Source organism: Gallus gallus, chromosome 12, assembly GCF_016699485.2.
Source record: "Gallus gallus isolate bGalGal1 chromosome 12, bGalGal1.mat.broiler.GRCg7b, whole genome shotgun sequence".
Taxonomy (NCBI): domain Eukaryota; kingdom Metazoa; phylum Chordata; class Aves; order Galliformes; family Phasianidae; genus Gallus; species Gallus gallus.
In genome coordinates this window covers 13,588,761-13,602,220 of record NC_052543.1, presented here as the reverse complement: position 1 = coordinate 13,602,220, position 13,460 = coordinate 13,588,761, and the positions used below count along the sequence as shown (strand labels likewise).

The 13,460-nt window shown below is 47.5% G+C and overlaps 1 protein-coding gene across 2 annotated transcripts in view; it reads right to left on the bottom strand.

Annotated features, from left to right (window-relative positions):
* Positions 1 to 6,941, bottom strand: part of SYP (synaptophysin) — a 79,636-nt gene extending 72,695 nt beyond the window's left edge. Inside the window, exons 1-2 of one of the 2 annotated variants that reach the window (XM_015293015.3) lie at positions 6,842 to 6,941; positions 6,691 to 6,756 (exon numbers count right to left, since the gene is read on the bottom strand). In XM_015293015.3, the coding sequence (XP_015148501.2) occupies positions 6,691 to 6,756; positions 6,842 to 6,859 (84 nt within the window). In that variant the 5' untranslated portion in view covers positions 6,860 to 6,941. Of the gene's footprint in view, positions 1 to 4,405; positions 6,757 to 6,841 lie in introns of those variants that run through there. The other variant, XM_015293016.4, reaches the window with a different exon arrangement.
* Between the last annotated feature and the right edge of the window lie 6,519 nt (positions 6,942 to 13,460).

Below are 13,460 nucleotides of genomic sequence, written 5' to 3'. Positions count from 1 at the left end.
CTAGGACACAGCACTGACCCATGCTGCACAGGACCACTCCTTCAGAGAGCCCCTCACTCAAAGGCCCACATTTGTCCGATCCTTTGCCGAGCTTCCTCCCCAAGAAATATTATAAAGATACTCAGCCCTGGCAGTAACTGAGCTGTCTGCTGCCTGGATTTTGGTCCTCCCATCACAGCCACAACCGCGAGTGTGACCACCAGTTCTCACCCCTTTGTGCATTTGAGATTAGCTCTGAGCTACTTGCAAATGCACACAACTCACACATGCAGCAATCCTCTGTGCACTCAGGGATGCAAATGCACGCATGAGCACAGGCTGCCAATAAAGCAATGCCCAACAATTTTCATAAATGGCTCTTTGAAAATACTTCTCCAACTGACTGAATGCCATTGCCAAACTCTTTTAATACCATGATTTGTGTCTGCAGTTGTACTCATTGAAAACACCATCAGTTTACACGGCTCATGCATTTCCTTGAGGATGACCAGCCCTACTGGCTTTTCCAGCTGAGCAAGAGCAGTATTCTGAGTGGGAAAACACAGCTTCCAAAGACCAACTCGAGAAGTTTATGCAATGGCCAAAAGATGAAACTGCAAATTAAATAGTACAAAAGCTGGCAGTTGGTCTATATTCAGTATTCTCTTCCTTTTGCCAAAAAGAAAGCAAGCCGTCACCTTAGCAACTGTGTCTTTGCAGAACATGTGCCACTTTGATCCAACACCTCAAAAGCAGCACCTCCACATGTTCCTTTCCACTATGTTCTTTGCAGCACCTGCTGGATCCCCCAAGAGCAAAAGCCATTATCAGAGAATCATAGAATCATTAAGGCTGGAAAAGACCACTAATGCCATCTAGTCCAACCATCAACCCATCACCATTCTTAAGACCCATCCGGTCAGATGCCAGGCTGGGTGAGCAGACAGACAAGTGCTCTTTTCTGCTTTGTATTCCTGGAATATAACACTTGATTGCTTTCATTGGGTTCCAAGAAGAAGCTGGTATACGAGCCCAGGTTCACATGGGGACTGCAGGATCCAAAGGATGGCAGCTCTTTGTCATGAGCACATTCCTCCCTAACTGCAACACTGGAATCCAGAGATGTCAACAGGCTGGGCTTTCACCCGGGGCTCCAATTATGCAGATGCTGATTTACAGGAGTGATGACTGAAACATCTCCCTCATAAAAATTGGCAAGGATCCTGTAACTGTGTATGTCTAATGGCACAACCCTCTATCTCCGTGCATCTCCTTGCTAGTTTGAAAGTCAGATCATTTTTGTTCTTCCTTTCATAGAAACCTGGTTTGCATATATAATCAAATTTAGCATTAATGAGTTTCTCTCCTCATCTTTTATTCCTACAGCTTGGAACAGCCACACTCAGATAACACCACCAGCTGAGCCTGCCATCAGGAAGGTGGCTTACCATAAAGATTTCACCAGGTTCACTCAGGGATGTCTATGGAGTTCCTCACTCCAAAGAACCTCCGCTTCCCAAAGCACACTTTCTCAGCCACACTAATCCAGCATAACTCCTGCATACCTGGTCCCACTCAGCCGGGGCTTGGCCTGCCTAAGAATCATCAAGACTTCAGTGAGTTGTTAGGTGACCTTTTAAAATTGATTCTGCCACGACTATAGCTTGAGCCCAAGCAGAAATGGCAGGCTCACCTCAGATGAAAGATGCTCTTTATTTGCAATGTGGTCAGGCATCACTGACCTTTCCTCCTTCCTTCTTTGCCTGTTCCTGAATTTGTACCACACACGACAAACATGCATGTGAGCAGCGTGCAGAACAGCCAGCTCTGTGCAGGCTGCATGGAAACAGGGGATCACAGAACAGATTTTCTGCTCCTTTGCTTGTCTGCTGGGTTTTCAGTCTTCAGGGCTTCCATCTCTCTTCTGCTACCATATGGTAGCATATGGCTTATCAGAGCCAAAGGTTTCAGAATCACAAGACTCCCAGAAGCTGAGACTTGAAAACCACAAAGTAAAATACTGCATACACACTGAGGGCTTCTGCTGCCTTCATCCCAGTCCCACCAATGGTGAAATACAGGTTCAAATCTGTCTTCAGTGAGGCTGCAGTGAGTGATACCCTGCTAAGTGTCTAGAAGTTGTATGTCCAACCATGGGGACCAACAGAGCCAGCTCACAGGGCTCCATTCTGTTGGGTGCTCACATCCCCTTGTTCCAAAGTAGCAATTTTTGCCTGTGGTGAACTGCAGAGTGTTTTGCATGCATCATGCTAAGTTGCCCATAAGAAATCATCCCATTAAGGGTAGTTACACGGTAATTACCCTTGCAATATTAAAATACCATAGAAATGAATTTACATTTTTTCACTAAGTAGCACACGTATTGACCTGATACTGCACATACAGGGTCCCTGAGGTAGTAAACCTGAGGTCAGGTTTTCAAGAACAACTGGGTACCTCCTTCACAAGAAAGACATCCAAAAATCAAAAATACGTTTTTTGACATATTTGCACATCCTACACATCAAGATGGACAGATCCAACACAGAACACAGTCCTGGTGTTGCACAAGCAACATCAGTAGGCAGGAAAAAAAATGCTATTTTATAAGGCTTTTCTCTCAGTCCAAGGACAAAAAGCAAACACTCCAGCCACCCATGAGCATTAGGCTCCAGCACGATTACCCAACTCCATCACCTACAGTACTCCTTACAGACCACTCTCTGCCCACACCAGAGTAGAGAGCTGCCTTCTGGTTAAGCAAAACACAAACACAAGCAAATGTGATGAAGTGGCTCCAACAGCTTGAAAAGAACCTCAGGCCCACAGTACTTAATCACAATGCCTCATGCAGGTAACCTGTTTTATCATTATTACTTTCATCAGCTCACGACATCTAAGATTTTCTAGGACACACTTGGAAGCACGCATCTACTTATGTCCATTCATATGCATGCAAATATAATCCAATGAAGGGCACCATGGCCAGATGAGCAATCAGCACTGGGACAAAAGAGAAGACTTTCCACCAGTTTTTGTAGACTGAGATTCCCTTCGCCTTCCAAGCACACATCTGTTTGCAGGGAAATGTTGTTAGCCCTTCCAGAGGCCATGAAAAAAAGCAAGCTTTGCTCTTTCCAGGCTTTTCTTCCTAGCTCCTGAGCCAAAAGATCACATTGTGATGTCAATGAAGCAGAACAAGGTTAGTTTGGTCCACGTGCCAGGGAGGTTTCAAAACTGTGTGCAATTCCTATGTCCAGTTTCCATCAGAGATGAATGGACATCTGTTGTCCAAATGCCAGGCACTGCTCTGGAAACCTTTTGCATCTCCCAAGCAGAACCACATGCAGTGACTATCTGCAGTAATGCGAAGACCAGAATGTAATTTTTCTGCACAAAGCATGAATTACAACAACTCTTCAGATAGATTCAGGTTCATTAAGCATCTCAACATCAACATGCAAGTTATCTTCTTAATAAAAGCCCTAGCAGTGTTTTCAGCCTGCAACACCACTGGTAACCAGAAACCACAGCTCTAAGACTGCTTCCAGGTACACACATTGCAGTGCACAAGGGATGAGCAGCAGCACAGTTCTGTAAGCAACAGGAAGAGAAGGGAAAGGCTCTCAAAACCTCACCCTAATGCCATTTACTCAAATATTTTTGCAGGTAACCCCTGGCTCCATAGGAAGCACTTGATGTACATGTCACTTCATAGACACACAAATCTCTGCTTCTCAGTAGATTCGTTCCAGAGGAGCAACAACCGTGACACAAATATAACACAGCTGACAAACTTGCTTTTCCTGCTTACTTTTCACCGACCCAATCGAAGCAACCCAAACACATCCAGGCATCCTCGTGATGGAAATTAATCCAGGGAGACAAGCAAATATATTTCTTTCATCTTTCCTTACTCACTGTTGTCAGGTGCACGCTGAGGAGAGTCATTTCTCAGGCAAAGCTGTGACATTGTTAGCTGGTCACAGAAGACCACAGAGCCACAGCAGACAACTATGAGAAACAAACTTCAGCAGCATACCCTTGGCTCAAGTGAAGATCAAGCAGGGGGATGAAGGGGCAGAAGATCAATCACAGCTCTTCAGCAGCTTTCCCCAACGCATGCCATGAAGCAAGAGTTGACTCAGAACTGGGAACACCCAGAGCCTATCTAGCACAGCTGTGTGCAATTTTCCAAGCCCAGAACTGTGATCCCTATGCTGTGAGTACGCCATTTATAACCAGTATACAGCTCTGAACTTCCCCCAAAAAACACAGCTCTGGTGTTCAATTGCTACAAGTCATTTCTTTCTTCTTCTAACCTTTCCTGGGCCTGAGCCAACGTTGTCTGTTAATGGCTCCCAAATGCAATTCCTTGCCTGGAAATAGATTGCAAAGTACACGAGAAATACAAATGAAAACGTACCATGAATATTCAGAAGAATCAGCCCTATTTCAGCATCTTCTCTCACGGTGCTTGGCAATAATCAAAACAGAAGATTGCAAGAGGCCCAATCCAGTGCCTGCTCCTCCAGCCACAGCTCTGTGAGCTCATGGAACGTGCACACCGACAGACTGCAGTCATCAACCTGAGAACCTGCAGCCATCCTGGTTGCCTCCAGACTTGAAAGCATTTGCGTTGTTTACAATGCAGAGGTTTATTAATAAAGACACAGATCCCTGAGCTACCTCCTCCATGGACCTACCCAAACGGATCACAAGACAGAAGCATGTTAGGGATTGGTCTGCCTGGACCAGCTGAGGTCCCATGCTGTAGCCCTCCCACCCCTATGTCCTAACAGCTTCTGAGATCCAGAACTTGGCTTTCTGGGAAACAAGCATTCAAAAAAAAAAAAGCACAAGTTTTCCAGAAGCAGAAATTAAAACCTCCCTTTAGATGATAAACAAGCCAAAAGAATGCAATGTTAAAACCAGTTGCAGTCTCTTCCCCGTATCCTAAAGCTCCATGTGTGTTGTGATTCAGCTGTCACGTCATCACACGATGTCGGTCACACCTTCCCATAGGTGATTACTGTAAACCTCCAAGAAACTCATCAGCGTTAATGAGAGCAGCTTTAATAAATTCCACTGTCACCAGCAGTTTCTGCATAAAAGCCCCACTCACACATCATTTAACACCCGAAATGAAACAGCTGTAAATCCAGCAATTAGCAGGGAAATTTGACTGTTCTGATCAAGTGCACTGAAGGCTGCAATGCTGCTGGGGAATGCGAAAGCTGCCACAGCTTTGGGTCTGTTTTGGAATTTAAAACGACAGCTGGAGTGAAGGAAAAGGAGTCAGAGAGAGAGAGAGAGACACTTATTGGGACCAGAGATGGTGGACAGTTGGCGGGCATGGCGAGAGGAGAAGGATGGGAGCAGCAAGATGAAGTGAGGAGAGCTGCAATTCAGGTAATCCACAAAACCCATCCAGTTGATAAAGTCTGACTCCTTACACCAAGGTGTGTGCTTAATTCCACTCACACGTACATCTCAAATTTGAAGGAGTAGTTTTTCAGACCGTCTTGAATTCTGATACACTTTACATCCTTTTACTCATTTCCCAAGGGCTGATCCACCCCAGCAGTGCCAGTGAGCTCTGTTTCTGTTACAGGCTTCTGTTTATTTGTATACATGCAAACAGGCAACACGCAGATGGAGCAACAGAAGAGTTTTTATAAGGGGCTTTCAACCACGACAAAGGCAGGTTTACATTCAGCAGCTGGAAAAAGTTACAGAACTGGGCAACTGTCAGGGAAAGAGCCCTGAGAGCTCCCCCGTACTGCCCCAAAGGTGCCAATGTGCTGTGGGGAACAGTTTCCTGCAAGGTCAAAGTCTGTGCCCCTGGAGCTCACTGCCCTGCCACCACCAGCACAGCTGCGTGTAGTGAAGACACCACATCCCCAGCAGTGATTTGCCATGGAAATAGCTTCTCTCCCTGTTCTGCTCCACAATTGTTTTCACAGCAAGCAGCAGGGAGAGCTCAGGGCTCAGCCCCTGAGCACCCCAGTTCTCCTGGAAGCAGCAGCTGCTGGGAGCACTGCACACAGGTCAGCCCGCTGCAGGACCACCTCATCCCAAGCCCACAGCCACGTGCCCATCACCCAGCTCTGCTGGACACGGAGGGCTCTGGGGGGTCAGCAGCTCCCAGCACAGCACAACACCCTCTCATTATAGTGAGCACAGTGGGTGCCAGAGTGTGGGTAATGGCACCCGCACGCAGATGCGCCCCCAAAAATATGCAGCTTACATAATTCCCCAGCCAGTCGGCGTTAGGGGAATGTGATTAATCCTCCATGACATGTTCTGAACTTTCAGTTCAGAGCAGCTCTCTCCTCCCGCAGACCTACTGGCGATGAATGTCATTTGACCTGCAGACTTCACTACGAATGAGCATCAGAGCAACAAACAGTGACATTGCTCCGCAAACCAATTATCTGCCTCCTTTCCCACTCGGCCCAGAGACAAGTTTGCTAAATGCATAATGAGATTTTTTTATTATTATTACTTTTTTTTTCCAGCCTGCACAAGGCTGGGGAGCACCCACAACCTCCCTATCCCATCCCATCACCGCAGGACGACGGGTCCCCATCCTCAGCCCCGCGTGCCCATCCTCAGCCCGGCTCCCACCTGTTCTGCGGGGCTCACTTTGGGGACGTCCCATCTCCCATCAAAAGCCCCCGATCCCTCAGCGACCCACCCGGCACTCACCCACTCCAACACCCTGAGGAAGGCCAGCGGCTCCTTCACCACGCGGAAAGTCCCCGCGGAGGCGAGCTGCGGGGCAGAGAGAAGCGATCAGAGAGAAGCGATCGGCAACGCGCAACCCCCCGCGCCCGACCCGCGGAGCTGCGCTTCCTACCTGGTCCACCGCCTCCATGGCGCCGCAGCCCCGCGGAGCCGAGCGGAGCGGAGCGGAGCCGCCCGCCAGCCGCCAACCGGGGATGCGCGCCGCTGCCCCCGCGCACGCCGGGCGGAGCAGCCGGGCGGGGCCCCGCGCCCCCCGCACCGCCCCGCGGAGCCGCCCCGCGCCATGGGAGCGCTCCGAGAGCACCGCCGCTCATTTAGGATGGGGTTGGTTGTTCGAGATCTATTTTTATTAGCTTCGGTAAGGGAAAGGGGGGGGGGGGGGGGGGGGGAGAGAGACAGGGAATCGAAGTCAAAGATACGAAGGAATAGGAGAAATACAAGGCGGCGTGAAATAAAGGAAAGAAATAAAAGGAAGGAAATAAAATAAAGGGAGCAAATAAAATAGGGAATAAATAAATAAATGGGAATAAATAAAAGAGAAGAAACAAAAAAAAAAAAAAAAAAGAAAGAAAGAAAACCTGCCTTCCCCGTCCCCCCGCCCACCAAGGAGCGGCTAACATTAGCACATTACAGCCCCGTGTCCTCCTTTCCCCTCCCGTCCCAGCCACCCCCGGCCCCCCGCGGCATCTGCCTGCTGTCCCGCCCTCCCTCGTGCTTTTGTGGCATTTCCTTGACAGCAGAGCGGCGTTTTCCCGTCTCGCGTTGCCGTTGTTCTGGCCTCGTTTCACGGCGTAACCTCAATAACAATGCAAACTCCCGGGCGGCGCATCTCCGTGTCGGTTCGCGTTGGCCCCGCACGCTGGCAGCGCTTCCAGCCCACTGTGGCTGTGAAGCATCACCGTGAGAGGCTCGTGGTGAGGCCGGGTCGTGGTCCTGCAAAGGCTTTGGAAGCGCTGAGGGCACAGACCCACTGAACAGCACACATCCAGCCGGATTCAGAACCCAGCTCTACAAACACTGCCGCCCCATCAGGAGCTGTGCCCAAGTAGGTCAGAGTCCGCCTGAGAAACACCTGAGGCTCTCGCTGCCCCTAATCAACCAAGCAGCTGTGGAAGTTTAATGAGTCAATCGGCTTTGTTCAGGATAAAGCGCTATGAAAAAAAATCTATATGTATTCCAGGAGTGAACAAGAGGTATGCAGGGGGACAGGGAATGAAGTTCTGTGAGTTTAATCGGAGTTCTGGGGAGAAGATTTGGAGTCAAAGCCACAGAACTGCAAGGAACCCAACTGCAGGCTGTGAGGGCACAGGGAGGGGACCCACCTGTTTTAATTATTATTGTTAACATTTCCCCTCTCAAAAATAGGGTTAGGGTCAGAATGTCACACTTATTATTATGTTGTTGCAGATTGTAGCTCTCCTTTCTCTAGGAGGAAAAAAAAAAAGAAGAAAAATGGAGAATTTCCATTATCAAACACTATGGCAGCTATTTTATTTGAACAACAGAGCAATTGTTTCTGTTGGAAATGCTCCTCAGCTGTTCTCGTTGCTGCCTGGGGGTGGCTTGGTGCTGTGGGAGCCTTCAGTGGGTGTCCTGTGATAGTTCAGAAAGTTTCCTCAGAGACCAAAGGAACACTGAAACATCCTATAAAGGCATAACTGAGCAGTGGGGATTTTCCCCTTAATTTTATCGTGAGGATATTCTGGAAGAAACGAAAGCTCAGTCTCCATTGACTGCCATAGAGAACTGAAAGACTTATGCGCTCACCCTCCTATTAATCATATTTTCTTGTAATCCCGAGGTTTTTAGCAGCATTTGGTTTTTATTTCAGAAATTGTCAGCCTCAGACACACAGGAGGTGCTCTGAAGGCTCTCCCTGCAGTGGACTGGGATGGTTTTCCTGCTGTTCTCTATCTCCACAGGCTTTGGCTTGCAGCACCTACAAGAAACCCCTTGTGCTGCCTTTCCCATTGCCTTTCCACCACCCCAGCTGTGTTCTGGTTGCTCAGTGCTCAGCCTCCCCCAGCTGAAAATCCCTGCAGAACAGCAGCAGTAACCTGATTTTACAGCCAGCGCTCGGTGTCTCTCCTAGCCATCACCAAGGCTTCCAGATGGCTATTAGCATTTGCACTTCAGTACAGCAGTTTGTCTCTCTGGCTTTCGCAGCTGCTCTCACTACACACAGTCCCAGTTAGCTCAGTAGAGCATCACCTCGCCGGTTAGAGTCATGAAATCAGTAAGGTTGGAAAACAGCACTACAGTCACCAAGTCCAACCACCAACCCACCTCCACCATGCCCACTGACCACGTCCCTCCGTGCCACATCTCCATGGCTCTTGAACACCTCCAGTGATGGTTCTTGAGCCTCCCAGTACAAACCTTGCTCTACAAATGATGTTTTAGAGATCCACGCTTTTTTGGTACTGTGCAATAAAACTCTGAAACATATTTTTAAAGCAGCAGATGTGGTGGATCTGCAATTAGCTGAGGAATAGCGAGAAGCTGTGCATCAAGGCTGGTTTTTGTGCTAAATCACATTCATTGTTTTCACACCTGGATGGCTGGTGCTTGGCACGCATTAACCAGAAGTGCTACAGAGGTGCAATTAGAAATCATGGCAAATGGAAAATGCTCTGGCGAGAGCAGAAGTGTTGTATAGGCATAGGGCCTCACACCATGAGTGTGCTCACCACACTGGAAGCATCCTCTTGTAGAGGTTCCTCATGGCTCAGGATTAAATGCTGCCCATGGGAGCTGAGAAGTGGCCATTGTAAGAGAGGATGCTAAACTCCAGGGATGGACTTAGTGATGCTCACCTCTCCCCGCTGCCACCACGGTGGGTGGGAATGGCAAAAGCCATGATTGGTGGTCACTGAACAATGGCAGAGGGTATTCATCATTGTCTGGGACATCTTTTGTAGATGGTTGTAAGATTTAAGCCAGTGGGGAAACAGTAGGAAATGATCTCTTATTCTGCTAGACTGCTGGACATTAAATGTAAGCCAAATACACATGTATGTATACGTATAAAAGACTAGAGGCTGAAAACACATTTCTCCTTGTACATGCAGGAGCACAAAGCCCATGGCCACGGGTTGCCCAGGCTGCAGCAGCCAAGGCCAGACGGTGGGGTCACCCAGTTTGAAGGGAGTTGAAGGCAACTGGTGATAGCACCAGCACTACATTTTTTTGTGAGCAGTTGGGTGTGGAAATGAGGTCTCACACAGGCGCGAGGAGGACCATATGGTGCTTAGCACACCAGATTTCTCAGCTCCAGCCAGGCCTCAGTCTCACACTCTACCTGTCACTCTTCCCAAGATCCACACTCTGGAGGGTCATTTCATCCTCTCGGGGTCTCCATCAAATTTGTTCATAACACATTATCTGCAGGAAGGGAGAGCTTGATGCTGTCTCTTGGATCTTCGTTTTTTAAAGCTATCAGACACTTTGAGCAGGTTACAGTATTTTTCCCCATGGCTGTGTTTTGCACCGGGGAGCTTTTAACCTTTTCCTGGCACTGGGAGAGCAGACACCCATCCCAATGGGAGTTGCCAGTCATTTCATGGCTTTGTTTCATTTGTTTGATGTCTTCGCTCTGAAATTTAATAACAGGCAACAAAATATGGGCCTTGGGACAGCCAAAAATTACACAAGTGACCAGAAACCACACATGGGTGATCAGTGGGAGAAGCAGCAGAGACCACCCTGCTTCAGCCAGCTCACTCTACTCTATCTTCCAGCATCTATGGGTCTCTCTTGCTCTGATACCATATTCTAAGCATGAGCTCCTGCATATTAATAATCCTGAAAAAAACCTTCCTTCCCAAAGAACTTCATTTCACAATTGGGACAGGCTGCCCAGGGAGGTGGTGGAATCACTGTCCCTGGAGGTGTTCCACCATGGAGATGTGGCACCAAGGGACATGGTAGGGGTGGGCTGATGGTTGGACTGGATGATCTTAGCAGTCTTTTCCAACCTTAACAATTCTACGACTCAAATTCCCCCTGCCTCCTCAGAATAAGGCCACGTGGGGACAGCAGTGGCCCTCAGCACATGGAAGTGAATGAACTCAAAGGCTGCAGCATTAGGGAATATTCCAACTTCAGATCCTGAAAATAGTTCATAAGCAGAAATCCCCGCGTGATCATTTCACTTTAGAAGAAGACACCCTCAGTATGTTGCCAGATACATAATTAAAAGATTTCAGGATTCCAATTAATTGAGCAATGTGACCATTGCTCACTGTTAAGCTGAAAGTACAGAATATTCTTGTTTGAAGTTAGTTTTGTTGAATCAACATTTTATTTCCCAGTAACAGTCTGTAAGCAGGTGGGAGAGTCATTTGCAGTGTGGAATGCATGCAATTACAGAGCACCTCATAGAGGCGTGGGGTTTCAATCAAGCACCAATGTTAAGGTGCATGGCTGATATTGACCCAAAAGCATTAATGGCTACAGATCAAACTATCTTAATGCAACTCCTAGATCTCACACAGGACTTACCATGGTTTCTCTCCTGATCTCTGTAGCAATCATCTTTGATGTTTCCTTTTGGATTGCTCTTGTGTATGTGAAATGAGATTGAAACTCATTACTGAAAGTCAAATTTGTTGAGTCCAAAGGCTTTGCTGTGCTGAAACCTTCACGCGGTGCACAAAGAGCAATTCTGTCTGATTTTAAAAAATTAATCAGTCATTTTTCTTTTCTTTCTTAATCCTTCACTGACATCAAGCCTTGTCATTTTGGATCCTAGCTTCCAGAGAGTATTGTCTCACTTTAATCAAAAGCATTCTGTAATTAGGTTCCAGCTAATTTACCTTAGACTATTTAAAAGTAAAAAGCAGCCCTGCTACCTGGTAAAACCCAGCTCAGTGTCAGAGGAGCTGAGCAGGGATAGATCCATTTTGTAATTATTTCACTAGCAACCAAACCCTTCCCTTAAAAGCACAGAACTGAAATTCATCCTGTGTATCTTCAAGGTGATTTGGTACACAGGAGCACCGCCACAGTCAGATCCTGTCTCTCTCCAAAAACCTGGGTCTGGAGCTCTAAAAGGGACACTGTCAGGGCTGGGATCCTTCAAATATGACCTACTTTCCCCTTGCATCCTTTACCAAAGAAAAGGTTTAAATGCTGTATTTTCTTAAAGGAAGAGGGAAAACGCCAGTGCACTGACTTGAACATATAGCTCCAGAAACAAGGGCTGCTCTGGGGTACTTGCCCTGCTTAGAAACCATGCCCTGAGCTGCTGCAGCCCCACATCACACAAAGCAGGAGCCCTGAGCCTACCTTGCTCTTTTTCACATTAGATTTCTTTCCAGGACAAAGGATCGGAGCACCAGGGCACCTTGGTGGTGCCAAGGATTCACGTTGCCAGCTCCAGGAATGATGATTGGATGAGAAATACCACGAAGAAACCTTGCCTCCAGGTACTGGTGTGAAGGACACACACACCATCTGCATCCTTGGGAAGGGATAAGGTAGGCATGCATCTCAAGAAAGACTTTGCTTCTTCCCTCTGCAGGTGAGCATCTATTCCCCTTCCTTACTCTGGCATGTAAAGCCCTACAGTGCACAACAGACACTAGTCTCCGGTAGAACAAAGTAGAAAAAGGAAACCAAACTCACTAAAATCCCCCAGTGCACACCAGCACAGCCCTACGATCTGGAAGGAATTTCATAGCTGGCAGTGTAACACAGTCATAGAAAAGGTAGAGGGCAGGAAACTTCTCAAACACCCTCCAGGTACATCCGTGTAGCTCTGCACACACCCACAGCCTGGAGATGGGGGACGATGCCCCATCACTTCTGGAGAGCAGCAAGAGCTCCTGCTCCTCAAAAACTGCTGCTCAGCTACAGATAAGGTCAGGTTGAGAAGCAAAGCATCATCTGCCATACAGCTCCAGCAAGGTCAGAGCAGCAAGCAGGATACTCCTAGACAGCTTGAAATAGTCAGCGGGTTTCACTGGTGAAAGCCCAGTTGTGTTAGACAATAACGACTGTGACCTACTTGGATGTTCTTGTCAGGGAAATCTCATTAGTACGTGGTGGGTGGACAGAAGAGGCGAGCACAGCACTGATCCCTGTAGTCTGCAAACCCTCTCCCTTGCTGGAAAAGGCAGTGCCAGAGGACCCTGCAGGATAGAGCAATAACACAAAAACATGAGGGATGCTGCCAAGCACAGGAAAGAAGAGGCAAACTGAAATAGAAGACCAACAGTAAAACAAAATATGAATAAATAAAGCATACAAAAAAAGTTTAAAAACCCTACATACAAATATATGCAGAAGACCAATTAGAAAGGCTAAACCCAGAGCAAAAAATATCAAGGAGCTCCAATTAGGAGATACAAAGGGTTTTGCTGGAGAGGGTTTATACTGAGTTAGCCCCTCCCAGAGGCATCATTAAGTCAATTAGGGCTGGGTGAGGAAGGCTATGTATAGCCCCTAATGGCTGCCAGAGGATTTGTGGGGACAGGCAGGTAATGCTGTGCTTGAAGCAGCAGCACAGAGTTAGGATCTAGGTTGGCCCTAAGCCTGTCTGCATCTGCTGAGCATCTCTCATATCAGTCATATTTATTATTGTGTCCTTCTTAGGAGAACGTTGTGTTCTGTTCTTGCTGAAGGCCATTTTTTCTTTTTTTCTTAAAAATAAGAAACTCTTGAACTTCTTTTGTCTTCCTCCTTACGTTTTGTCTCCTATTGTCTCTCTCCATCTAACTTAGATATTT